This window comes from Nicotiana tabacum, chromosome 16 (assembly GCF_000715075.1).
Source record: "Nicotiana tabacum cultivar K326 chromosome 16, ASM71507v2, whole genome shotgun sequence".
NCBI classification, from domain to species: domain Eukaryota; kingdom Viridiplantae; phylum Streptophyta; class Magnoliopsida; order Solanales; family Solanaceae; genus Nicotiana; species Nicotiana tabacum.
Window position 1 is genome coordinate 145781331 of NC_134095.1, and position 26628 is coordinate 145807958.

The window sequence follows — 26628 nt, forward strand, 5'->3', positions numbered from 1 at the left end:
TTAAAAATTAATTTCATATTGGACAAAACTATCATATGATTATTTTTCTAACATTTAGATCTTGAAAATAATTTTGACAACAACTATATATTTTATTATTCAAAAACTTCTTTATTTAAACGAAATACGTTGGAAGTCCTATATTTTAGGACATTACAATCTACAATATTAAGAGTGGAGATGTGAAACAGGCAAGGGAAAAAACACAATATATTTAGATTTTACTTTACTATTTTTTTTAGCCAAGAGCAGAGGTGGACCTAAGTTGATAGTTATGGGACCCGTTAGCCTCGACAAAAATCCTGTAAATATCTTATATATATTTCTACATACAGCTAGGACTCCTTAAATAATTTTCGTGTGCCCCTAGCCACAAAGAGGCAGAGTGGAGGAGTGGTTTTTTGGGGTGCTTAAATTTTCAGTTTTGCTAGAGGTCGTGGGTTCCAATCCCATTTTCACCACTTTCTCCTCACCTTTTTATTATACCTCTTTTGAATTCAACTAATTTGTATTTAATACCAAACTTCTTCACTTTTTACTTTTATCTTTTTTTGAATTCAATTATAGTTTAATTTTAATATATAATAGTCAACTTACTTAATTTTATTCCTTTTCAAATCCCTCCCTTAAAATTAAAAGCCTCAAATTGCAATTTATCGCGCTTTAGAAGTAGAAAAATACAAATCCTTCTGCCACAACTTTCTTCAACAATCACTTTGACAAAGTAGCGGATATCCGTCAACTCTAACTCGGTAATGATATCTAATTAAGAGTTTGAGGCTTTTCTTATGTTCTTTGACTATTAGCACACCCTTAATCTTGATTTCTTTAGTAAGTTTTTCTGATAATATTTGAAGTTTGAACACCCTTTTGATCATAGATACTTTTTTTAATTGAGAAAAAGCTAGAAATTTTAAAGTTTAAAACAGTCTTAAATCAAGTACTTTTCCTTTCCATAGCACCTATTTGCGAAGAAATCTTTCTTTGTTCGATGCTTTTTATTTCTTTAGAACTTCTTTTTATTTGTACTTGGATGATAAGTCATCATAATCATTGAGTTTTTAAAAAGTTGTCCGTCAAATTTTATCGCTATTAATTAGCATATAATGGTGATTCCGTCTTGCTCAAATGCTCGGTCCGCCTCTGGCCAAGAGTATTTATATTTGTTCTATAATATACAAATATTATCAGCTATATTACTATGGACTAACACCTTTTGAATTATTATATTTTCATACTTTTAATACAAATAAGTACAACAAACTAATAAGCTTTTAGACATTTTTAATATGCACACTAAGAACCTTTTAGATATTTCAATATATTCCACACAAAAAGTTTAAGTGGAAAAGATAGCATTACTGCTTCAAATGGAAGGACTTCTAGCAACAAGTAAATTAATTGAACAACCTCTTTTCACCTTTCAAAAACTAGATTATATTAGACAAAATTAGCATTTAATTATTTTTATAAGAATTTTGACTTTAAAATAAACTAATATTTTGGTTTTAAAGCTATCCTTGTTTGAACAATATAAGAAGTCCTAAATATTTAGGAGTTGAATTCAATTAAATTTTTTTACCTGGTATAAAATCTTTCCTTATTTGAAATATGTAATATAACTATAATATATACCTTCCATGTTATTTCTCCTAAACCAACAGTCAACATGATGTTGGGATTTCATCTTGTGGAGCTCAACAATTATTTGTTGTCCATCGAATGCTTTTTCCATAGCACTACTTGACTTTCTTTATGAAAGCTTCATCTAAAGCTGTAAATTTTGTGCAGGAATCTCTTTAGTATATCTATTGGAGAAGCCTATGGTGTTTTCAACCAAAAGCAGTATTGGAACAAAAGTTGTTATCCGTTGTTATCTTTTAGGATTAATTCTTATCTTTGATGCTTATCCTTAGATTAGATATAGATTTAGATTTATCCTTCCAGATCATATTTATCATTTAGTTAGTTAACTTTTGATAGTGTTTTGATTTGAATAAGTCTCCTGATTCTAGGAGTACTCTGAGGAAGACTTGTATTTAAACTTAGCTTGACATTCAATAAAAATACAGTTTTCTATCATATCTTTAATTGTTCATATGGTATTTGAGCCTATACAACTCTAATGAGCAAGATTCCTATATTTTTTCTTCTCCAACGACGAAAGATCGAACCACTCCCAGAGTTGTCAATGACGACAACACCACTGGTACTACAACCATAGTTCAATTCAACCCCGCTTTTCAACTACCAATCAAACTTAGTGGCAGTCACAATTTTGCCACTTGGAAACTCAGTTCTCCATGCTTATGCACGGCCATGACCTCTATGGTCACCAAGATGTTCTACTCTTATTTCCACCCCGAGCACTACTTTTTGTCCAACACAACCCCCAACCCTGTGTATACACTTTGGTTCCGCCAGGATCAACTTATCCAGAATGCCCTTATGGCGTCTGTTGAGCCTACAATTGCCTCAACGGTTGCTGCTGCCAACATATCCAAACAGGCTTGGGACTCCTTGCACACTGCTTATGCAAACAAGTCCCAAACTCGGATCTTCAGTCTTTGTGATCAGCATGCACGAATCACTAAAGACACCATTCCCATTACCGAGTACCCTCAGCGTATTCGGTCCCTTTTAGATGAACTTGCCACAGTAGGTGCCCCGGTCACTAACTCCAAACTTATCGTCAAATTCCTAAGTGGACTTGGCCCTGAGTTTCGTGAGATCTCGGCTACCATACGAGCACGTGACACCACAGTCACATATGAGGAATTATATGAAAAGCTTCTTGACCATGAGCTCTTTATCTGTCATGAGGAAACCAAGAAAACCAATAATCCTATCACAGCAGCGGTTGCCACTCACAACAAATCGAACAACAATTCCAACAATCGCAACAACCGTCGTCAATCCTACAACAACAACTCTCAACCATGGCGATAGAACAACCGTTCCAATACATCCATCTAGTGGCAACCCTCACACAATAACACAACAAGTGTTATTCGTTGTCAATTATGCAACAAGATTGGCCATGTTATAAATGTGTGTCGATCCAAGTCATACAATCACTTTGAGGCCAAAGCCAATTATATCATAGGCTTCAACACCATTGCTGACCCGTGAATAGTCAACTTTGGTGCCACACACCATATCACCACTGAACCTCACAACCTACAACCGTACCACAGAAACGAGGATGTCTCCATGGGTGATGGTAACAAAATTCCATCTCACATATCGATTCTACTCAGTTAAATGCATCAAATAATGTTTTTAAGCTAACTCACACTCTTTGTGCTCCGGCTATTAAACACAATCTTATTTCTGTTTCCAAATTCTATCAGGACAATCTAACGTCTCTTGAATTCTTTTCTTTCTCTTTTCTTGTGAAGGATCTGAAAATGCAGACACCATTGGCGCACGGTCGGATAAAAAATGGACTGTATGAGTGGTCCACTTCACATCCACAAGCTCACATATCTACCAATGCAATTTTCCTGACCACTTGGCACCAAAGACTGGGTCATCCGTACTCTAGAGTTCTTACATATGTCTTGAATAAATTCTCGCTCTCGTTTGTTGAGAGAGACAAGTTTCTTTATTGAAATTATTGTTTGTCCAATAAAGTCCATCGGCACCCGTTTCACAAATTAACTCTAGAAAGCTCTAAGGCTCTTCAAATTATTTTTAGTGATTTATGGGTTCCTCTCCTGTGTTATCTCTTGATAAAAAATTATATTACTGTATTTTTATTGATCAATACACAAGATACACTTGGCTGTACACACTTAAATAAAATCTGAAGTTAGAGACATTTTTCAAGTATTCCATCATTTGATAGAAAAATATTTCGATACCAAAATTTTATCGCTTTATACTGATGTGGAGAAGAGTATAAAAGTCTTGACACTTATCTTTCACTTTAGGGTATTGAATATCTTTCCACCCCACCCTATACACCTCAAAGAGTTGCTCTTGCTGAGCGCAAACATTGCCACACTATTGAAACTGCAAGAACTATCTTACATGAGGCGTCTCTTCCATCACATTTTTGGTCCTTCGCATGTCACTATGCGGTTTATTTAATTAATCGACTACCCACAATACTTTTAAATAATAATTCTCCATTTGAAAAATTATTTGGCAAGGCACATGACTATGCTTCCCTGCGAATTTTTGTATGTTTATGTTATCCATGGCTCAAATCATACTCCAAAAGTAAATTTGAACCAAAATTCATCCCATGTATTTATCTTGGTTTTTCCTTGACCCATCACTGCCACCAGTGCTTTGATCCAATCTCGTCAAAAAATTTATTTATCGCGAGATGTGTAATTTGTTGAGAATAATTTTCCATTCAAAAATTTATTCTCTAATATTGCAATTAAAACAACTCACTTGGAATGGGCAAATATTAGAATTGTTAATTCACCTACCCCCATCCCTAATATTTCCATTATTGCAGAGTTGCCCCATTCAATTAAAATACCCACTGAGAATCCTCCTAATTCAGTAGTTGTAGAATCTAATCCCCCACGAAGACTTCTCCTCCTAACCCAACAGAAACCCCTTTACAGTTATCCATCTCCGATGCGGCAGTGGCAGAAGCGGATTTCGGCTCTCCACACACTTCTACTCAAGGTATGCTTCAATCTCCTCCTTTTTCTATAATTCCCACTGCCTAGGAGAGTCTAATTGTCCATTTCCAACTTCTTCACCCACCACCCCTCAACAACCCTATAAATTCACCGAATTCTACATCCAAACCATTACAAACCTCTCCACCACTCGTAGTATATCATCGTAGAACACCCCAACCCAAAAACATGGCTCATCCCCCTGCTACCTCTGTTCGAACCAGCAACAACCTAGCGGCACTACCAGTCGAACCTATTGTACCCCACTGCCCGTCCCTTCCCAATCGCATAATCACTCGCTCTCAGAATAATATCAGAAACCAACAACAGAATTTTTGACTACCTCGCCCACTTAGAAACCTCACTTGTACCACATCCTTTAAATAAGCCGAGAAACACCCTGAGTGGAGAAAAGCTAAAAAATCAGAATTTGGTGCTTTACCGACTAACCGTACTTGAGAACTCGTTCCAAATGATCCTTCTAAAAATGTTGTTTCTTGTAAGTGGCTTTTCAGGATTAAAAAAAACAAGCAGACGGGTCGGTTGATCGCTACAAAGCGAGATTGGTTGCCAAAGGATTTACTCAGAGGCCGGGTGTTGATTTTCACTCGGCTTTCAGTCTGGTAGTCAAACCCACAACTATCCGAATCATCCTTGATGTTGCCCTCCGGTTTCATTGGCCTCTTCGCCGGCTCGACGTCAACAATGCCTTTCTTCAAGATGACCTTGAAGAGGAGGTTTACATGATGTAACCTCCGGGTTTTGTTTGTGACAATAATCTGACTCATATTTATAAGTTGCGCAAGGAAATTTATGGCCTGAAGCACGCGCCTCGGGCTTGGTACAATTCACTCAAAGGCCATCTTCTCTACATGGGATTTATCAAGACTGAATCTGATAACTCCTTATTCATTAGGATCAACAACACTAGTTTCATGTTCATCTGGTTTATGTTGACGACATCATCGTCATCGGCAGCAACCTTATTACTGTGAATGAGTTTATAGCTTCTCTTGCCTCTTGCTTTTCAATTAAAGATTTGGAAAACCTTTACTGTTTTCTTGGTGTTGAGGTGATTCCAAGTTCTGATGACATTATCCTCTCTCAAGCAAATTATGTCAATGAAATTATAGAATTGATGTCTGATTGCAAAAGTGCTAAAACACCAATGAGTAACTCTGAGTTACTCAACCTCAATGATGGGGCTCAACTTACAGATGCAACTCACTATCTCCGAGTACTAGGCAGACTTCAATATCTATCTTTTACAAGGCCAGACATTTCCTATGCGCTTAACAAACTGTCCTAGTTTATGCAATCACCATCAGACCTACATTGGAAAGTTGTGAAACGTGTTCTTAGGTATCTTCGTGGTACTATCCAGTTTGGCCTACGTGTGTCCTCAAATCTTGATTTTAATCTGCATATGTATTCTGATGCCGACTGGGCTAGAGATCTCACTGACAGATCTTCCACATCTTGCTATATTTTGTTTCTTGGTCGAAATTATATCAATTGGTCTTCAAAAAAGCAGAAAAATATAGCTCGCTCATCAACTGAAGCTGAACATAGAGTTGTTGCCAATGCTCTTGCGGAGCTGTTGTGGGTGCGAAACCTATTACTTGAGATGAAGCTTCCAGTCAGTGACACCCCTACAATCTATTGTGACAACATTAGTGTCACTTACCTAAGTGAGAATTAGGGTCTTCATAGTCGCATGAAGCATGTTGAGGTGGATTTTCACTTTGTGCGCAACCATATTGAACAAAAGGTGGTTCAAGTCGTTCATGTTCATTCTGCTGACCAACTAGCTGATACACTCACCAGACCATTTGCCAAATCAGCCTTTGAACGAAATCTGTTCAAGTTAGGCTTAGTGACACATCGGTTAACTTGAGGGGGGGGGGGGGGGGGTAGGACAATGTGTATGTGTATTGATTGTAAATGTGGAGCAACTGAGAAGAATTTTGCACTTGAGGAAAGACAGAAGTTGGTGCAATTTTTGATGGGTTTAAATGAAACATATACTGGAGTGACAGGAAACATAATGATGATGCAACACTCAAAACAATTGATAGAGCATATTACCTTCTTCTTCAAGAGGAAAGGTAGAGGAGCATCCAAAACATGGCTCAATATCCCACTGAATCCAGTTCTTTTGCTGTACCTGGGCAGAATTTTAATCAGAACAAACAGAGATATGGAAATCCAAATACTTATTGAGGTAATATGGTAGGAACACAGCCTTCCAAGAACAATCAGGAATATAGGAAGACTCTATTTTGTAACTACTGCAAGAAGGAAGGACATACCATTGATAAATATTTCAAGTTGCATGGTTATCCACGGACATTCAAAAACTCTAATAGACAGAACAAGTTTCAATATTCAATTCAAGGGAATGCAGTATTTTCAGATGAAGGACCTGGGCAGTTTCAAACCAACATCTCCGAGACTGAAGCTACTATTGGTATAAATCAGGGACAACTTACACAACTGATGGAGCTACAAGTTAAAATTGGCCAAAAAGCTCCTATTTTTGAGGCTAGTGTTGTTGCCAATTGTGCTGGTACATTCCTACTTATTCTTACTCATCCTTCTACATCTTCTAAGAACCACTTTTGGATCATTGACTTGGGAGCTTCCGAGCACACGAGCTTTAATTTCACCATTATGTCCAATGTCATTACTTTGTCTAGTCCTATCAATGTTACTCTACCTAATTCCCAGAGAGTTGGAGTCACTCATGCAGGACAAGTGACAGTTTACTCTTTATTAACTCTACAAACAGTACTTTATGTGGGCAGTACTTTATTTCTGTTCATCGATTATGTGATCGGTTTCATCCTATTCTTACCTTCAGTGATTTTACCTGTTTCTTGCAGGGCCTTTCCTTGAGGAAGCCTCTGGTTCTTGGTGAAATCGAGGCTGGGCTCTACCTTTTGCATTCTGTTCATCTTCCTGCTGATTCCCTGCACATAGATAATAAAACTTCAGCTATTAAACATAGTTGTAACACTTTGTCCAAGTTTGATATTTTACATTCTTCTATGTCTAGTTCTACTGCTTCATGTGATAATCTTTGGCATGTAAGGTTGGGTCATTTACCTATATCTACCATGAGATATATTCCCATTTGTAAACAACAATGTTCCAGTGATAATCCTTTCTCTTGTTCTATTTGCCCTATGGCCCAGCAACACAAGTTACCTTTTTCCAATAGCACCAGTTATACCTCTCATGTGTTTGAGCTAATCAACATAGATACTTGGGACCATATAAAGTCCCTACTCATGATGGTTTCAGATTTTTTTCTTTCTATAGTGGATGACTATAGTAGAGGCACATGGACTTTTCTCCTAGGCACTAAAAGCAATGGCTTTACTGTGTTACAATCATTTATTTCTATGGTAGAGAGACAATTTGACACCAAAGTCAATAAAATTAGATCTGATAATGCCTTTGAACTAGGTAGCAGCACTGCAGTCACATCTTATTTTCTTTCTAAAAGGATTATACACCAAACCTCTTGTGTAGGAACTCCTCAACAGAATGGTATTGTTGAAAGAAAACACAAACATTTGCTAGAAACCTTTAGAGCCCTCTTGTTTCATTCTAAAGTGCCTATCTGTTATTGGGGAGAATGTCTACTTACTGCTACTTTTCTCATCAACAGATTTCCTACCAAGCTTCTTCACTATAAAACACCTTATGAAATTTTATTTCACAAGCCTCCTGATTACACTTTTCTAAAATATTTTGGCTGCCTATGCTTTACTTCTACTTTGGCTCACCATAGAGGGAAACTTGATCCTAGAGCTGATGCTTGTGTTTTTCTTGGTTACAAACTCTTAAACCTAATTACCAATCACATCTTTGTCTCCAGAAATGTTGTTATTCATTAGAAAATCTTTCCATTCTCTATCTTAAACACTGAATCTTCACCTTTGTTTCCTAGTACTACACCTCATATCTCAGTCTCCCCTAGTTATCCTTCTCCCCCTATACCTATTCTTTCTACTTCTGTCCCTTCTGCTTCTCAGTCTCCTACTACTACTCCTAGTTCTCCTCCTCAGTCCTCTTCTATTCCTTCTTCCTCTCCTTCACCTAGTTCCCCTCCTATCTTCTCTTCTTCTGGTTCATCTTCCTCTCTTGTTACCTAGTCCCTCTCCTTTTTCTAATGCTTCTTCCTATTCTCCTGACTCTCTACAGACTGCTTTGCGCAGGTCTTTCAGGGATCGCAAAACTCCCTCCTACTTAGCTGATTATGTATGTAATGCTGTGCATTTAGATGTTGTTTCTACTTTTTGTTTTCTTTCCCCTATTTCCCCTTTGCAATTTTCTTTCAATGATTTATTTTCCTCTAATAAGAAGTTGCTTAATTCTCTACCCATATCCAAGAACCGTCTAGTTATTCCCAGGCAGCTATGCACCCTAGTTGGCAAGAAGCTATGGCCAAAGAACTTGATGTTTTGTTGCTCAATGATACTTGGGAGGTGGTTCCTTTGCCCCTTGATAGAAAGGCCCTACCATCTAAGTGGGTCTATAAGGTTAAATTGAAATCTGATGGGAGTGTGGATCGAATGAAGGCTCTTTTGTGATTCGTGGTGATATACAGAGGGAAGGCGTTGATTTTACAGAAACCTTCTCTCCGGTGGTCAAAATGACCACCATACGTTGCATCCTAGCTTTGGCAGTCAAAAAGAATTGGGAACTCTTTCAGTTAGATGTGAACAATGTGTTTCTTCATGGTGACCTCCATGAAGAGGTCTATATGAAATTTCCGGCAGGCCTTACACCTGCTGCTCCTAATATTATTTGCCGACTTAAGAAGTCTCTATATAATATACGCCAGGCTTCTCGCCAGTTGTATGCTCGTTTAACTGCAGCTCTGAACTTTAAAGGGTTTACTCATTCTATGAACGACTATTCCCTATTCTACAAAAGGTCCGGTCTCTCTATCTCTTTGGTGGCTGTTTACGTTGATGACATCTTGCTTACGGGGAACTATGTTGAAGAATTACATGACTTAAAAGCCTTCTTACACAGTGAATTCAAGATTAAGGACCTAGGAAACTTAACTTTTTTTCTGGGCATGGAAGTCCTTCGTGAGGATTCTGGCATCATTCTCGGTCAACGAAAATTTACTCGACCTTTTGGAGGAGTTTGGGTGTCTTAATTTGTCGCTGGCCAGTTCCTCGTTGGATCCTTCTATCAAGTTGCATGCTGACCATGGGATTCCCCTTTCTGATCCTACTTTATACCGTCTGACTTCTGGGCAAACTCAATTTTTTGACGCATACATGTCCTGATCTTTCTTTTACCGTTCAGCATTTAAGCCAATTTATGCAGGCTCCTCGTGATCTTCATCTCCAAGCTGCTCATCACTGTCTACGCTATTTGCTTTTGGACCCTAGTCTTGGTCTGTTCATGTCTCCTTATCCTTCTTTGGATTTGCTTGCCTTCTGTGATTCCGATTGGGGTTCTTGCCCTGATTCGCGCCGCTCTATTAGTGGCTTCTTTGTTAGCCTTGGTGGTTGTCCCATTTCTTGAAAATCTAAGAAGCAACTATCAGTCTCGCTATCTTTCGCTGAAGTTGAGTACCGCTCCATGCGTCGTGTCGTGGCTGAGCTCACCTAGTTGGTCCATCTCCTCGATGACCTCTTGATTCCGCTGGTTTTGCCCATTCCTCTTCATTCTGACAACCAGGCGGCGATCCATATTGCCAAAAACCCGATTTTTCACGAGCATACTAAGCACATTGAACTTGACTGTCATTTTGTCCGTCAGCAGCACCAGGCCAGATAATAGACCCGAGATACTTGACACTTGTTCTCTTGGGGATAACTTGAGCATCAAGCTTTACATCTACATATGTTTCATGGTCCCGTCACTGATATATAGTGTTGATACACAAAAATTGAGATAAGGAGGCAAATGTAATATTGTAAAGTTACATGGGAGGTTAGCATTGTGAAACCTAATCTGAAGAAGGTTTTAATATTGTCCCTAGTTAATAAATAAAAATATTATCTCCTTTTATGGTCACGTCAACAAAGTTGTAACAATCTTGTTCAAGCTTTTTTAGTTTGTGTGAAATGTTATTATTTGTTATGTTTAGCGACATATGATGATAATAATGCATCTAATCTTTCCAAGTTATCAAGTTTTTATATCAAATTCCAAGTACAATTAATTTTTAGTTCTCCGACAAATTAAAGGTTTTCTTTACCACATTAAATCACCATGCATATGATGAAAGGGGGAGTTCGGATACATATGATTCTATATATTATTTAAATGCACCTTTTATTTGAATTGCACTTCAAAACTTAACTTTTACATTTTGTTCTCATTGTGAGATATAATATTCCATTCATTTGTACAATATCATTAAAAAAAAGTTTTTAAATAGTTCTCATTGTGAGATATAATATTCCATTCATTTGTACAATATCATTAAAAAAAAGTTTTTAAATAGCATCTAAGGGTGTGATCTAGTGATCAATAAAGCGGGTGAGAACCATGAAGTCTCAGGTTCAAAATTCTAGCGGAGGCAAAAATACTAGGTGATTTATCCCCATCTATCCAAGCCTTGGTGGAGCAGGTATCCCGTGGAATTAGTCGAGGTGCGTGCAAGCTGGACACCACAATTATAAAAAAACAAAAAGTTTTATTATAAATTGGCGTTTGTCCAATTCCTAAAATGAATATATGCTACATTGGCTAGTCAAGATGACTTATATTAATTTGATGATTAGGTCAATATCTATTCCTTCACTCCTATTTGATGTAACATAGTATAGAGACTCAAGATGAGCAATCATGAATAAAAATAAATACAGTTCCCTAACATAAAGTTTAGGGACGGAACAATCAACAAGAAATTTATTGAAAATTTATTGTGCGATTCGCTAAAAGTCAAAATTTATATGATTCCAGGTGATTAAATTTTTTAAAAATTTCATCGGCAAATATTTGAAGTAAATCTCCATTATGATGTAAGTGTGACTAGTTGGACTACTTTCCAATCCTTATTCAAGTGCAATAGAGGTAGTCTCCCAAGTTAAAACTTACTCGCACTCAATATTTAATTATTTACATCAACTAAATAAAAATAAGACAAGTGTTTGTTGTGTGTATATATATATATATGTGTGTGTGTTTGTGTCTTCATTTAGTTTTAATTATTAAGATTAAATTGCTTAATTTAACATAAACAGGAGGTTATTTAATATTTACTGTGTACCCACGCCATTGACCTGGCTAAATTCAACAATATTTGCAGCTTGATTTTCATTTTGCATATACAAAAATTATGTGGCTGAAATCTACGGTGATAAGTCTAAAGTCCATAACCACACACGTGTCAAACAACAAGTGGTCAGTACAAGCCACATGCATGGCACAATCTGGAACTGATAATGTTTTTACAATTTTCCTACGTACATAATGCAAATACAAAGATCTCTACTCATTTCTCTTTTTCAGTTCAATTCTTCTTCAATGGCTATAGCCAAATCTTCAGACTGGTCATTTCCACCTTGTATTAACTGTAAAAACAGAATTTTGAAACCAAAAATATGCTATTCTTGTAAAACTCTACCTTTCCTCTCAAATATTTACTTTAATTCAAGAACTCTGGTTGCTAAATCCTCTAGCTGTTCATCTCCTGTCCTAGAAGAAAAAAGCCAAAAAATACCCTCAAAAAATTCCAAAATAATAGAATTGGATTTAGAACTTCAAGATTATACAACAACTACCACAAATGGTACTACTACTTCTACTTGTTTGACTGATTCCAAGGATTTGAATGGTTTAATATGCAGTTTACTTAAAGATCCTCAAACTCAAGGAATTGGATATGATTACTATGAAAAAGCCAAGGAAAATACAGATTTTAGACCTGAAAAATCAACACTAAAGCTTCTTATCAGGTATTTGGTGTATTCAAATAAATGGGGTTCAATTATTTCATTGTGTGAAGATTTGAGAAGTTCTCAAATATTGCCTGATAGTTCAACATGCTGTAAATTGATTACTAGCTGCATAAAAGCAAGAAAATTCAAGATTGTAAATAATTTGCTTGAAGTGTTTATACTTTATGATCAAGAACTTTCTGTTTTGGCCTTTGATTCTGCTATGAAAGGCTACAATAAGTTGCATATGTATAGCAGCAGTGTTGTTTTGTATGAAAGAATGAGATCTGCTGGACTTGTATTAGACCCTGGCTGTTATTGTAGTATAATGGAAGCACATTTAAAAATGGGGCATTGTGACAAAGTTGTGGCACTTTTTCAAGAATTTGAGAGCAAGAAAGTAGTGTCCACACCTTATTATGCACAAATTTACAAGAATCTGTGTGAGTCATTAGGGAAATCGGGGCGCGCTTTTGAGGCTTTGGAGTACTTTAGAGACATGAACAAGAAGGGAATTCAAGAGGATCATTCATTTTATTCCATACTTATATGTGGATTCGCGAGCATTTGTGAAGTGAAAATGGCTGAGGAACTTTTAGAAGAAGCTGAAGGCAAGAGAATGCTGAGGGATCCAGCTTTGTTCTTGAAACTAGTATTGATGTATATTGAAGAGGGGTTGATGGAAAAGACTCTTGATGTTGTTGCAGTGATGGCTCGGGTAAAAATTCGAGTCTCTGATTGCATATTTTGTGCAATAGTGAATGGCTTTTCAAGAAAAAGAGGTCTGAAATCTGCAGTTAAAGTGTATGAAGATCTTTGTTCACAAGGCTGTGAACCAGGTCAAGTAACATATGCTTCAGTATTGAACTTATATTGTAGGCTTGGATTGTATTCTAATGCAGAAATGGTATTTTCTGAGATGGAGCAAAAGGGGTTTGATAAATGTGTAGTGGCTTATTCTAGCATGATTGCAATGTATGGAAAAACAGGTAGACCTAAAGATGCAATGAAACTTGTTGCAAAAATGAAAGAAAGAGGATGTCAACCAAATGTGTGGGTATACAATGCACTTTTGGACATTCATGGAAAAGTTCTTAACTTAAGGCAAGTGGAAAAAATATGGAAGGAGATGAAGAGAAGGAAAATTTTTCCAGATAGGGTAAGTTACACAAGCATTATAAGTGCTTATAGCAGGGCAAGAGAATTTGACAAGTGCTTGACATATTACCAAGAATTTACACTAAACGGCGGAAAAATTGATAGGGCAATGGCTGGGATTATGGTTGGTGTTTTCTCTAAAATGAATAGAGTTGATGAGTTGATTGGTCTTTTGCAAAATATGAAGAGAGAAGGCACAAAGTTAGATGGGAGACTTCATAGATCAGCTTTGAATTCTCTGAGGGATGCAGGACTGCAAATTCAAGCAAAATGGATGCAAGAAAGTTTTGGTGCAACATGAGTTGTTTTCCGTTTGTAGATACCAACTGTATGGTGTATTATATAAAGTGATTTGACAATGGAAAAACTACATTGTGTTGGTGCAAGAACTAACAGAGATTTGCCCATTTTAAAGCAGTGAGTCACTCCTCAAACTGTAGAATTACTTGTTGAATTGTGACCTCATGCTCATAGTATCACAAAGAAAAAAATTACTATCTCATCAACCTTTGGAAACTATATACCATTGTCACCAACAACCATGTATAGATGTGGGGTGGGGTGGGGGGATTTCGCGATTTATAGTACTCTTCATGTATTTTCCTGTTATGTAAAGCTATTCTTGTAGTTGAGCCCCAAGTATCTATGAAACAAGAATACTGCAAATCCTGCATCCATATACTTGCTGAAATTTCTTTACTGATGATATTCCATTTCCTGCTGCTTTTTGCTACCAAAAAGGTTTATTGATAAGTCATTTCAATTTCGAGAAGGGAGTCTTAGCGTAACCGGTAAAGTTGTTGTCATATGATCAGGAAATCACGGGTTGAACCGTGGAAACAACCTCTTGCAGAAATGCAGGGTAAGACTGCGTACTTCCCCGAACCCTGAGCATAGGGGGAGCTTAGTGCACCGGGCTGCCCTTTTTTTTCATTTCAATTTTGATGATAAAACATTACATTCAAGTTATTTACAGGCCATTTTGGTTCTATTTCACAGAGAGGCCAACTGATCAGGGTGTTTTTTCACAGCACAGAAACTAGAAAAGAAAGTCAAAAGATTATTCTTCCTCTATCATCATTCTGCTTTGTTAATTCTTTTGCTCCAATACCAAAAACAATTATTTTTTGCACTGAATTCATGCAGTGAACTCTGCAATCCCTCTGAAATTACCAGTTTTGTGAGTGGTGACTTGTTATCTACATACAAACCACAACACCAGATTAATGAAGCCTAAAATGTTACATCCAGATAAATTAGAATTCAAGAAGTTGTCCAAATGACACAGATGACCAAATAAGTAAGTGAATGCAAATTGTAGCATTGTCAATATACATGGCTAAGGAGGTCGACTGCGTTATTTACCTTGAGCATAAATATATGTGAAAAAACACTAAAATCTCAATAAATATGGACCATAATTCAAAATATGCAATGAATTCACCAGTGAGGACCAACAAAACTGAACTCATTCAATTTAAATTTTGAATCCGCCTCTGAGGGAGGTTTAAAATTTTCAATGAGAGTCCTTAAATATTAAGCCATACTGCCACTACCATAATTGCTAATATGTTTATCATCTTCTCCCGTAGCCTTTTGTCATTCATCAAATCATTGCTCAAACTTGTCCACTTGAAGAAACCTGCCTATTGTTGGTTTCCAATGTTTGAGAAGATGACCATTCTCAATGAACCAAACAGAAAAGTTTAAATTACTAACTGGGACATGAATTAGGAACAAGTTATGCTATATAGCTCACAATCCAATGATAGTTGTCAAGGATTCACCTCAACTGCCGAACTGATTAAAGAAACGCTATCTTTGCAGAAATAACTCGATAAAAGGTGAGGCTATTGATACTACACTATTAGAGTATGCATCATTTGATATTGTCAACTTGTCACCAAATATGACATGGGAGAACATTTGAAGTTCAAACGTTACATAATACTTGTAGGAAGGCTATTTTAAGTTATTAGAAAACACTGAACAAAGTAACCACCACCAAGACGTTTGCATCCTCGGATGTCAAATAATTCTGACTTCTTATGATACCGTGGTGCCAGTTAGTTCAAGTTGGGCTACTGCCTCGTTGATGGCATCGATGATGTTCATTTTACCCCTGCTAACTGCCTCGTCGATAGGAGTCCTCTCATGACTAAACTGACAGCACAATGAACTCAGCAAAGAGAGGAAATCACAAGCAAAAGCTTACTTGATCTGAAAATCTGTTAGCCCTTTAAGTTAGAAATACATCACCTATTTAAGGCTGAGACACTTGCTCCAGCAAGGATTAAACTCTTCGCTACCTAACAAGACATCATATAAATTAAGGGATGCTAGGGAATAGGGACTTATAATCCAAGAGTAATGCAAAAGTTACCTCAATATGTCCGTTTAAGCAAGCCCAATGAAGAGGTGTATTTTTCTCCACATTGGAAGCATTGACATCCTGCAACCAAGAATTAGACTAATCATGTTTCATCACTCAATTGTATCGAAACATATCAAAGAATAAGAGAAGTTGAAGCTCCACTCCAAAGAGACTAAATTTTGATACAAAAAATAGTCCCTAATGTCTGGCTCAAATTTTTAAAAACTAAATCCTGCCCAACGAGAAATGCAGTCAAGTGACATCATAGTTTTTTCAAGGTATGCAATTCCTATATATGGAGAACAATGATTATTCATTAAAGAGAGACACCACTAAATCAGATCAACAAGGATGTAACTAGTAGACATGTCCACCTATGTAATGTAATAATGCAAATAAGAGGCCTGGTCCACTCACCGCTCCATTACGAATAAGATATTCTACAATGCCATAATGCCCATTCGCCGAAGCCATATGAAGTGCTGCAAAAATTAAGTAGCCAAAGCAAGTAGTTAGTTTAGCAAGTCATATAAGAAACTATATCAAAACTTAGGACTTCAGGTATGGGAAGATACCCTACTCAACCACATTAAAATTCTTCATATTACTAATCAATTAGTTCTGGCAAAATATGTAGTTCAAGACTTAGGACCTTAGGTATGGTAGATATTCAACTCAACCGGAACACAAGGTGTGCCCTACCGATCAATGAGTGGGTGGAAACTAAGGATAGTTAGGTTTTCAAATTGCAACAAAGACAAGAAAAACTCCTAGTGCTTTCTTTTCCACGGCCTAAAACTTGAGGGTTAAAGTTACCCGGTACCTTAGTGGTGAGAGGTAATAGGTAGCCAATAGAATAGCCGAGCTATGCACAAACTGGCCCGAATACCACTATCATTTTAAAAAATTTAACTCAAATGTTAAGTGGTCCCAATCGATTTTATGTATTTGGTCTTCTTATATGATCTTGGACAATCATGAGCTAGCTTCTGGGATTGAATTAAGCCCAAGTAGATTTCTTATCATGGTATCAGACCCATCCTAATTCTTGATTTACCCGATGTTGGACCCACATATTATGTTGTCCACGCTCCAGTTGAAGGCCTGGGCGAGTGGCGGGGTTATCTGACATGATTGTGGGAATATGAACTTTGTGTCCTTATATTGTTTTAGGCAATTCTCACCTCATGAGCTAGCTTTTTGAAGTTGAGTTAGGCACACCAAATTAAATCTCTTTATTTGGAACTCATCTTCTATTAAATTAGACAGCTTGTACAACAGTATCATGTTACACCAATTTATAATAGTTGCGAGCCCGTACCAGACTTCGCATATGAATGTAATAGCTACTCAAAAGGGTGGGATCTCAAAATTCAAAATCTAATTAGGGGCTTCAACTTGGTTAGAAGTTAAACCAGTTGGTTATTGGTCTTTTCGCTTACAAAGAACAAGAAAACTTGATCTCGCAACATGGAATTCCAGTTGTTGAACCATTGTGACATTTATCTAACATTTCTTATTATCTATAAGGGCCGACAAGATCAACATGAATCATGAACAAGTAACAATGATAGATAATGGCATGAACATATATAACATGGGCCGACAAGGCTGTCATGAAGCTATATATAAGGTACGAGCTGACAAGCTGCCATGAGAGACTATACAACAAGGCAACGAAATATCCTTTCAATGCTGCAACAAGAACAAGGAAGCGAAACTAGCAATCAATTTGGGTTTTTCGGCACTAGAATCACTTTAGAAGACTTGAAATCACCTAGGATTGATATTGAAAAATTGAGAGAGAGTATTTTACAGAACTTAAACCACTTAAAACAACATCCCACACGAGCTGGAACCACACAAAAATCGGCAACAACAAGAACAAGAAACTTACTAGCGCCATGGGATTCCCGACACTTGATTTGTGTTGTTTGCCCTTTGTTTGGGTCTTGGATCATGAGAGAACCTTGATAGAGAGTTTTTAGGTGTCTAGTGTCTGAAGAGAGTGTGAAAGAATGAATTAAAACGGGCTCAAGGCATATATATATATCAACTGCCTATGTGGGTCCCATAAAGAGTTGCTTGCGCAGTCTAGCGAAAACGTGAATTTCTCTACTTTGACGTAGTATCGATGAACGGTTTAATGCGTTGAAAACTAAACTCATAGATCTTCAATTTGGTGGGTAGATCACCCCGTAATTCCAAGCAAATTGGGAGAAAAGCTTAGTAACATTTGACCTAAAGTTTAAGTAAAATTATGAACGTAAGTTGCGACAACTTTTGTCGACTTTTGTTTCATAACTCGTTTGACTTCAAGACTTATGATACGGATATTATATGATTTAAATACCTTAAAACACGACCTCCTGAGAATATTAGGCACCTCTAGTTTTACCCGAAATTACGGGTTACTACATACTTGATTCGTTTAACTTCTAATACTTGTTAACCACTTTTATACACCCTTGTATCATTTAAGACCAATGAGATTAACTTCTTATCATCTCAAAGATAATTTCTTCTCGAATTTACGTCGACTAACTTACTTCGTGATCTAAAGTACGCGAATATGGATTGTAACACCCTCCCCCTTAGGAACATTCGTCTTCGAATGTTAGGGTTTATGGGGGAGTCTAACTCATCGTGGATTCCGACGGAAATTTCCGGCCGAGTTTCCCCTATAAAATGGACACTAGCCAAACTTGCAAGCAGTTAAACCCAACCTATGGCCTCACAGGGCTATATAAAGCATCATGGATATGTACATTGTCTGCATATCCCCATTTTGTATTAAGGAAGAGTATTCTCAGGCTATTGCTTACCCCATAAAGCTGTTTAAGCTTCCATTGCGTCCTGCGTTCCCGGTGACATCTTCGTTATCTTCAATCTGGAATAGGTAAGGGTATTTAGACTTCATCTCCTCTTCTGTTTCCCATGTCATTTCTTCTGTATTCTTGTTCCTCCACAATACTTTGACGGAAGCTACATCCTTTGTTCTCAGCTTGCGAACTTGTCGATCTAATATAGCCGCCGACACTTCTTCATATGATAGATCCTCCGTAACTTGTACATCTTTGATAGGGGCGACCGGAGAAAGGTCTCCAATACATTTCCTCAACATAGATACATGGAATACCGGGTAGACAAATTCCAATTCGGATGACAATTCTAACTCATAAGCAACTTGTCCAATTCATCGAAGAATCTTGTACGGCCCGATATACCACGAACTCAGCTTACCCTTCTTCCCAAAACGCATAACACCCTTCATCGGTGAGATCCTCCGGAAAAACCAATCACCAACCTCAAACTCCAGATCACTATGTCGGACATCGGAATAAGGCTTTTGCCTGTTTTGCGCCATCCTCAGCCGTTCTTGTATCACCTTTACCTTTTCAATGGCAATCAAATCTGGCCCATATAATTCTGTTTCACCAACCTCGAACCATCCAACTGGTGATCTACATCTCCTCCCATAAGTTAGTCGACGTAAATCCGAGAAGACATTATCTTTGAGATGATAAGAAGTTAATCCTATCGGTCTTAAATGATACAAGAGTGTATAAGAGTGGTTAACAAGTATTAGAAGTTAAACGAATCAAGGATATTGTAACCCGTATTTCGGGTAAAACTAGAGGTGCTTAATATGCTCAGGAGGTCGTGTTTTAAGGTATTTGAATCATATAATATCTATATCATAAGTCTTGAAGTAAGACGAGTTATGAAACAAAAGTTGTCGCAACTTACGTTCATAATTTTACTTAAACTTTAGGTCAAATGGTACTAAGCTTTTCTCCCAATTTACTTAGAATTACGGGGTGATCTACCTACCAAATTGAAGATCTATGAGTCTAGTTTCCAACGCATTAAACCGTTCGTCAATACGACATCAGAGAGAGATATTCACGTTTTCGCGAGACTGCGCAAGCAGCTCTCTATAGGATCCACATAGGCGATTGAGATATATTGATATATATATGAGATGCCTTAAGCCCGTTTTAACTCATTCTTTTTCACTCTCTTCAGATCCTAGACACCTAAAAACTCTCTCTCTCAAGGTTCTCTCATGATCCAAGACCCAAACAAAGGGCAAACAACACAAATTAAGTGTCGGGAATCCTGTAGAGCTAGTAAGTTTTTTGTTCTTCTTATTGTTGCTGATTTTGGGTGGTTCCAGCTCTTGTGGGAGGTTGTTTTAAGTGGTTTAAGTTCTGTAAAATATTCTCTCAAGTTTTAAATATCCACTCTAGGTGATTTCAAGTCTTCCAAAGTGATTCTAGTACCGAAAACCCCGAATTGATTGCTAGTTTCGATTCCTTGTTCTTGTGGCAACATTGGAAGGATATTTCGTGGTGAATTAAGGTCAAATTGGAGTTGTTCTATCTGTTTAAAGGTAAGGAACCTCTTAGTCTACATGTATTTAAGATTATCCAAGTTACGGCTAAGAAGTTGAAGCTAGAACTTGTGTGATATATATCGAAACACTTGTTAGTAATGTTGTTGGTTAGTGGACTGTTTTGGGAGGTTTAATATGACTATTATTGATGTTGTTTGGGTTGTTTGGTGATTGTTTTAACTTGTGGGAAATCATATAAATAGGGGAGGTGTTGTCCGTTTCATCGTAAAATAGGCTGCGATCGATATATAATAGTTATGACGCTTAAACGATAACGATAGTATCATTTCTCTTATTGTAGACTAAGGAGTCGTGACATTTGCATACCTTGAGGTTGGGAAGTATATACAAGATATGTGAGGCTATCCCTTTCCTTCTTTTGCACGACTCCTATTGTACATAATGTAATGAACGAGCTTCCAAAGATACTCCACTCTTAGAAGCTAGCATTACCTACATTATTTCCCTTTTTATGGAACGATTGATGTTGATGTCACTTCTCTTATTCTTATGTTATCAATGTTGTTGGTACTTCCTGAATCTTATAAGATCCATGACGAAAAGTTAGTCCTAATAACGTGTACGGAGGTTACCAACCTTACGTCACTCCGAAAGGTTCAGAATGTGATTCCAATGAGTCCACCATGCATTATATATATGTACCTATTTTACTCTACCGAGTCGCGCTATAGTAGGCCGGGTATGACACCTATTGTGCAACCACTGATCGGTTGGGTTTTACCGAGCTCCACGTGGCAGGGTACGTTTCTACTGAGCCTATGTACGATATGATGATGATGAAGCCCATAGAGGCGTATGTTTTTAAAAGTATATGTATATATATAAATGTATGTATCATGCATTTCATGTCAGTTGCCCTCAGAGGCGCTCAGATGTAAGAGGTTGTATATTCTCTATCCATGCTTGCATTATTGTTCTTATTTATGCTTTTCTGCCTAACATGCTCGGTACTTTATTCGTACCGACGTCCTTTTTATTTGTGGATGCTGCATGTCGTGCTGCAGGTCCTGATAGACAGGTAAACACAGCTTCCCAACCACAGTAGGTTGCCCAGTTCAGTGGTTATTGGCGAGATCCCTTCTTCGGACTTGTTGTGGTCTTGGTATGCATTTTTGTTATCTATATCTATACTATATTAAAAGCACGAAGGCCCTTAGCGAAATGTCATTCACCTTCTTTACCCTTTAAAATTTAATTTTACAATGAACAAAATCGTAATTTAAGTTATTTTTCTAATATTTAGAACTTTGAAATCAATTAAATTTTGGTTATTATATGTTTCCTTATTGAATTAGGTCCTGATATTTAAGAGTGTAAATTCAATTGAGATTTTACTTCAAATAAGGAAATGATCCCTTTTATTTTAAAATAGTACTATTTCATATTATTCTACGAACACTAAAAGATCTAATATCTAAGTTTTCTTTACAATAAAAATAACTTTTTATTTTTCTTTTAGGCAATAGTATAGTCGTTAATGCAATACAACCAAATCATCATCGGCATTTATCATTAATGCAATACAACTAAATCATCATCGGCAAAATACAAACAACTCTATAAAATACAAATAAAATATATAAACATATATATGATAGGAAAAAGTCTAAGTACGTGCTACTAATATTGTCAGTACTAATATTTTTAAGAGGTGCGTGTATGGCCGATCTTTTCATTCCCAATCTTTAAAAGACAAAAATATTTGATTTTTTATTTGTATTGTTTGATAAATATTTAAAAATCATGCTAAAAGTATTTTTATTTTTTTATTTTCAAGTCATATGAACAATATAATTTTTGTAAAATATTCCGAAAGCAAAGGGTGGTCGATTTGTGTCTTAGGTCACAGGTTCAAGCCCTCACACCATGCAAAGCAAAACCTGGTATTTAAGTGGAGAAGGGTAGAGGGGCGGGCCCACTATCCACCGAATTTCGAAGGCTGCAATTGGTCCAATCGGCCCCAGACGGATTTCTCGGTCATCAAAAAAAATAAAAATATTCCGACATATGTCCCCTTAAATTACAATTAGGCATCTAAAAACTTTCGTGAGACATAATTTTTTCATTTATTGAGCTAATTAATGAGAACAATATCCATTATTTTTAGGAATTTTTCTTTGAATTTCATTTTATAATCTTATATAACTCAATACATAGTCTAATATTTACGTGATTCTTAAAAAGTATGGGGTACACGCGCAAAGCGTGTACCCTGAGACTAGTAGACATAATGGGTAAAAGGAACTTGTCTATAACAAAAGTGCATATCAAGACCACGATAAGTCCGGAAAAGGGATCTCGCCAATAACCACTGAACTAGGCAGCCTACTGTGGTGGGGGAGCTGCGTCTACCTGTTTATCAAGACATGCAGAACGACATGCAGCGTCCACAAATAAAAAGGAAGTATGGAAGATGGATTAAGGACAAAATAATAAAGGGTTAACTACGGATATGTTCGGAGAGTTAAACTAACTTAATGGTTTCTCCATAATTTCTACCAATATAAAAAAGAAACATGAAAGTTTTTGCTACTTCCAAATATATGTTTTAAGAGGATTCTTCACATGTATCACCAAAGAATCACAATTAAAGTATGATAAATGGTTGAACGGTAATTTAACAAGTTTTTGAAGTAAAAATGAATTTTTGCCATGTTCAAATTTTTTGTTTTGTAGATGACAATAAAACCAGTTTCCCATTAGCTACAAATTAGAATACATGGCTGATTAAAAAACTACATTAACAGCAAGAAGGAGATCTAATTAGCAAGAAGCAACAAAGTTGGTAATTTAGTGTATAAGTTGGAAGGAATGCCTTAACTTATATAAGATACAAAGAATTCTTTAGCTTATATAAGATAAAAGAATTGTTGTTAACAAAGAAGTGCTATTAACAAAGAAGTTCAAACAACTCCATCCCCACCTACAGACCCTTTTTTTTATGAAGTAATTGGTTTCATCGATGGCATCAAGAAGATGCATAAATTACAAAAGAGTATAGCAACTGTTAGCTCCTTACAAATGTTTATACTAGTACTAGGGAGCTAACAAAATTCAAAAAACTATCAGGAGAGTCTATAGGGGATAGATAAGCCCGGCTATACAAATACATGAGGCATCTAGCCTTGAGTTTATGGGAAGAAGTTGATACTCCATCAAAACACGTGTTGTTTCTCTCATTCCAAATGCTCCAAAAAATAGTTGCATGTATCATCTTCCATACTTTCCTGATGGTGCTATCAACTTTCCTTTTACTTACCGTATCCTCATGAAACAAGAAAACCATGACTAAAATCCAAATATTGTGCTGGTGTGGGCTGGCGATTTTTGATTTTTCTAAGTGCTTCATGTGAGTTTAGCTTTTAGAAGCATGCTCATACGCTTCATATAAGGAGGGAAGACTATTCAAGTTGGTTGATTCCCTTTAAACAATTTTGCATAATTGACAAGTTCTGAAAAATGTTACCATCTGGAGGATGTCCCAAAACAAAATATCCTCTCTGGAATTGGTCATCTTAAATGGGTTAAATTGACTAGTAAGACACTTTAATCTGGTGTTCACCTTCAAATACCACTCCAGTTTTTTGGTTAGAATTACTTTATCCAATTCTAAGTTTTTTTTCACGCACCAAATATCCAATCCTGAGTGAGCTAGGAAGTATTGAGTTTGTCCCACATCTGCTTATATCGTCTTAGGTAATCCTCACCTCATTAGCTAGCTTTTGAGGTGGAGTTAGGCCTAGTTGTTATCATGGTATTAAAATCAGACCCATCTGAATTCTTGATTTACTTGATGTTGACCCCCATGTTATGTTATCCACGCACCAGATGTTCAGTTCTGTTTTATAACAAAACTAAAAGAGAAGATAGCAATACCTCCAATAATCAATAGCACAATGTTATTACGGCCAAAACAAAACTGGAAAGCCACATTCTATCATATAGTTACCTAAAAGAAAAGGTTAAACAAGGCCATAAAAAATGCAAAATCACTAACATTAACAAAATGACACTTCCAACAAATTTTATCATCCGAATAGAAAGTGCCAATGTTCAATATTAAATAATTCAGCCCTTCAAAATTAGTAGATGAGGAGTTTGCTTCCTCATTTAATGAGAAAAACAAGCAAAATGTAATCACTGCTTGAAATGCCTTGTGGGTTATTGTTGTAGGCTCCAAGACTCTAATTGATGAGACTATCGGGTTTCCAGGCGACTCGTTAAGAGTGTCATGTGATGGTAGGCTATTGGCTCCATTCACCCCATATGGATTAGCCTTTAGCGGAGTAGAAGATCCTTCAAAATGATTAGCTTATCTTCTGCAATGGAACTACCAACAATGTCCTTTGTCTGTTGCATCATCAATCCAAGTCATTGTTGGTAGTTTCATTGAGGTCTCAGAAAGGTCGAAAAGAGTCCAAATCAGCTAATCATTTTGAAGTATCTCCTACTCTAATAAGGCCAATTCGGGGTAAATGGAGTCATAGCCTACTATCACATAGCACCCTTAACAAGTCGTCGAAAGGGCTAAGCAATTTAGAGCACGGGAGCCTACAACAATGCGAACCTGCAAGGCATCTCAAGCGTGTCTTAAAAATAAGTACATTCAGCTTATTTTTGTCATTAAGTATGAAGATTGGCTCCTTATTTACTAATTTGAGAGGGCTGAATTATTAAATGTAGTCGTGCAGAAACAAGGACCATAGGCACTTTATATCTTGATGATAGAATTTGAGGGAAGTGTTAGATATGGCTTCCAGTTTTGTTTTGGTTGCGACAACATGATGCTATTAATTATTGAAGGTATTGCAATCTTGTCTTTTGGTCTTTTAAGAAAAAAGATGACCGGACATCTAGTGCATGGACAATATAATATGGGAGTCCAACATCAAGTAAACCAAGAATTTGAATGAGTCAGGCTATGATACTATGATAAGAAGTAGATCTTGATTTTATATTGTCCATACACCAATTGTAAGGAAAAATTGTACCTTTTGCTCATATAAGCATAACCTCACCGGAAACCAAACTTTGTCATCGGGAAACATGTCATTTGCGTCTTGCCGCCGATAATAGAGATGATCTCAACTCGAATAACCATGGAATAATCAAATAAGGCATTTGGGAAGCATGGGGAGTGCTATTATTTAATAGGGTAACTACCAAATCATCAAATAAGTCATTTAGAAACTATAACCTGTACGGCCCTCTGAATCCTTTGAATCAAGAGAAACACCAGAAGATGCTAAGCTCGTGACATCATCTAAATCATCATATCTCGCAGCCTGTTAATGCAGAACAAGCGATAGAGAGATTAAGGGCATTAAATCAAGCAAAAAATTTTGCACCACTTGAGTGCAGATTGATTTAGAATTCTAACAAGTTTGGAGTTAGGCAGACTTCTATAACCACCAGAGTTCGTTATGCTATTTTTCACTCAATTTGTAAATCAAGATTACTGCTACATCATGGTTAACATAAAACAAACATAGAATCTAACTTGATGTACCTCAAGCAACGCTTCAATAGTTTCAGATGTCGTTTCAGAATGAGTCTGCTCCACTGTATTATCCTCAGCTCCCATTCCTGCCAATTTCCCAAACAACTTTCTACGTGATTAAAGAGAGCAATAGCGATAGAAAGACAGCATAACGAGCTACTCTGACTGCTTTATCTCATCTTAGTCAGGCATGTACAACCAAGGCGGCTCTAGGGTAAGGCAAGGGGCCTAATAATTAAGTCTTCAAAATAAATATTTATATTTATATAATTATTAATAAAAGATTTCAAATTTTAATAATTTTTAACATTTGGTAGGCGTAATATTGAGTGAGTTAATTGGATAAATTTTTCTCACTAAATTAAATAATATGTTTACCTTCTCATTAATTTTATTTTTCTTTCTTTATGTATAGTCCTTTTTCATGGTTCTTACGATTTTACTTTCTAATTTCAACTCAAATTCTCTAAATTAACTATTCCTTTTTGTCACATTTGATTGATCCACACACCAGAAAGCAAGTTCTTTTGTGTCTCATCTTTTTTAAATAAGAAATCCCCGAGGCAAATGTGGCAAGGTTCAAAACATAATGAATAATGAGCTCACACTTT

At 36.7% G+C, this 26628-nt stretch overlaps 3 protein-coding genes across 5 annotated transcripts; 2 read left to right on the forward strand and 1 right to left on the reverse strand.

Annotated features, from left to right (window-relative positions):
* The first annotated feature begins 4484 nt into the window (after window positions 1–4484).
* LOC107786938 (uncharacterized) lies at window positions 4485–7826 on the forward strand. 2 transcript variants are annotated; one of them, XR_012700339.1, is made up of 3 exons: window positions 4485–4650; window positions 5162–7215; window positions 7532–7826. XR_012700339.1 is itself a non-coding variant. In XM_016608452.2 (2 exons), the coding sequence occupies exons 1-2, from the start codon at window positions 6876–6878 to the stop codon at window positions 7564–7566; spliced, it is 375 nt and encodes a 124-aa protein (XP_016463938.1). In that variant the 5' UTR covers window positions 4495–6875; the 3' UTR covers window positions 7567–7826. The 2 variants fall into 2 exon arrangements, 1 of the variants encoding a protein (XP_016463938.1); XM_016608452.2 differs by having other exon boundaries at window positions 4495–7215.
* Window positions 7827–12093: 4267 nt separating this feature from the next.
* On the forward strand, window positions 12094–14389 carry LOC107786939 (uncharacterized). The gene has a single exon (XM_016608453.2). The coding sequence runs from the start codon at window positions 12099–12101 to the stop codon at window positions 14022–14024; it is 1926 nt and encodes a 641-aa protein (XP_016463939.1). The 5' UTR covers window positions 12094–12098; the 3' UTR covers window positions 14025–14389.
* A 1064-nt stretch (window positions 14390–15453) lies between these two features.
* LOC107786940 (uncharacterized) lies at window positions 15454–26247 on the reverse strand. 2 transcript variants are annotated; one of them, XM_016608454.2, is made up of 6 exons: window positions 26027–26247; window positions 25715–25802; window positions 16515–16579; window positions 16107–16175; window positions 15983–16032; window positions 15454–15881 (listed from the first exon to the last, which is right to left on the reverse strand). In XM_016608454.2, exons 1-6 carry the CDS (start codon window positions 26099–26101, stop codon window positions 15770–15772), a joined length of 459 nt encoding a protein of 152 aa, XP_016463940.1. In that variant the 5' UTR covers window positions 26102–26247; the 3' UTR covers window positions 15454–15769. The 2 variants fall into 2 exon arrangements, with proteins under 2 accessions (XP_016463940.1, XP_075089532.1); XM_075233431.1 differs by having other exon boundaries at window positions 15454–15886; window positions 26027–26238.
* Window positions 26248–26628: the final 381 nt, after the last annotated feature.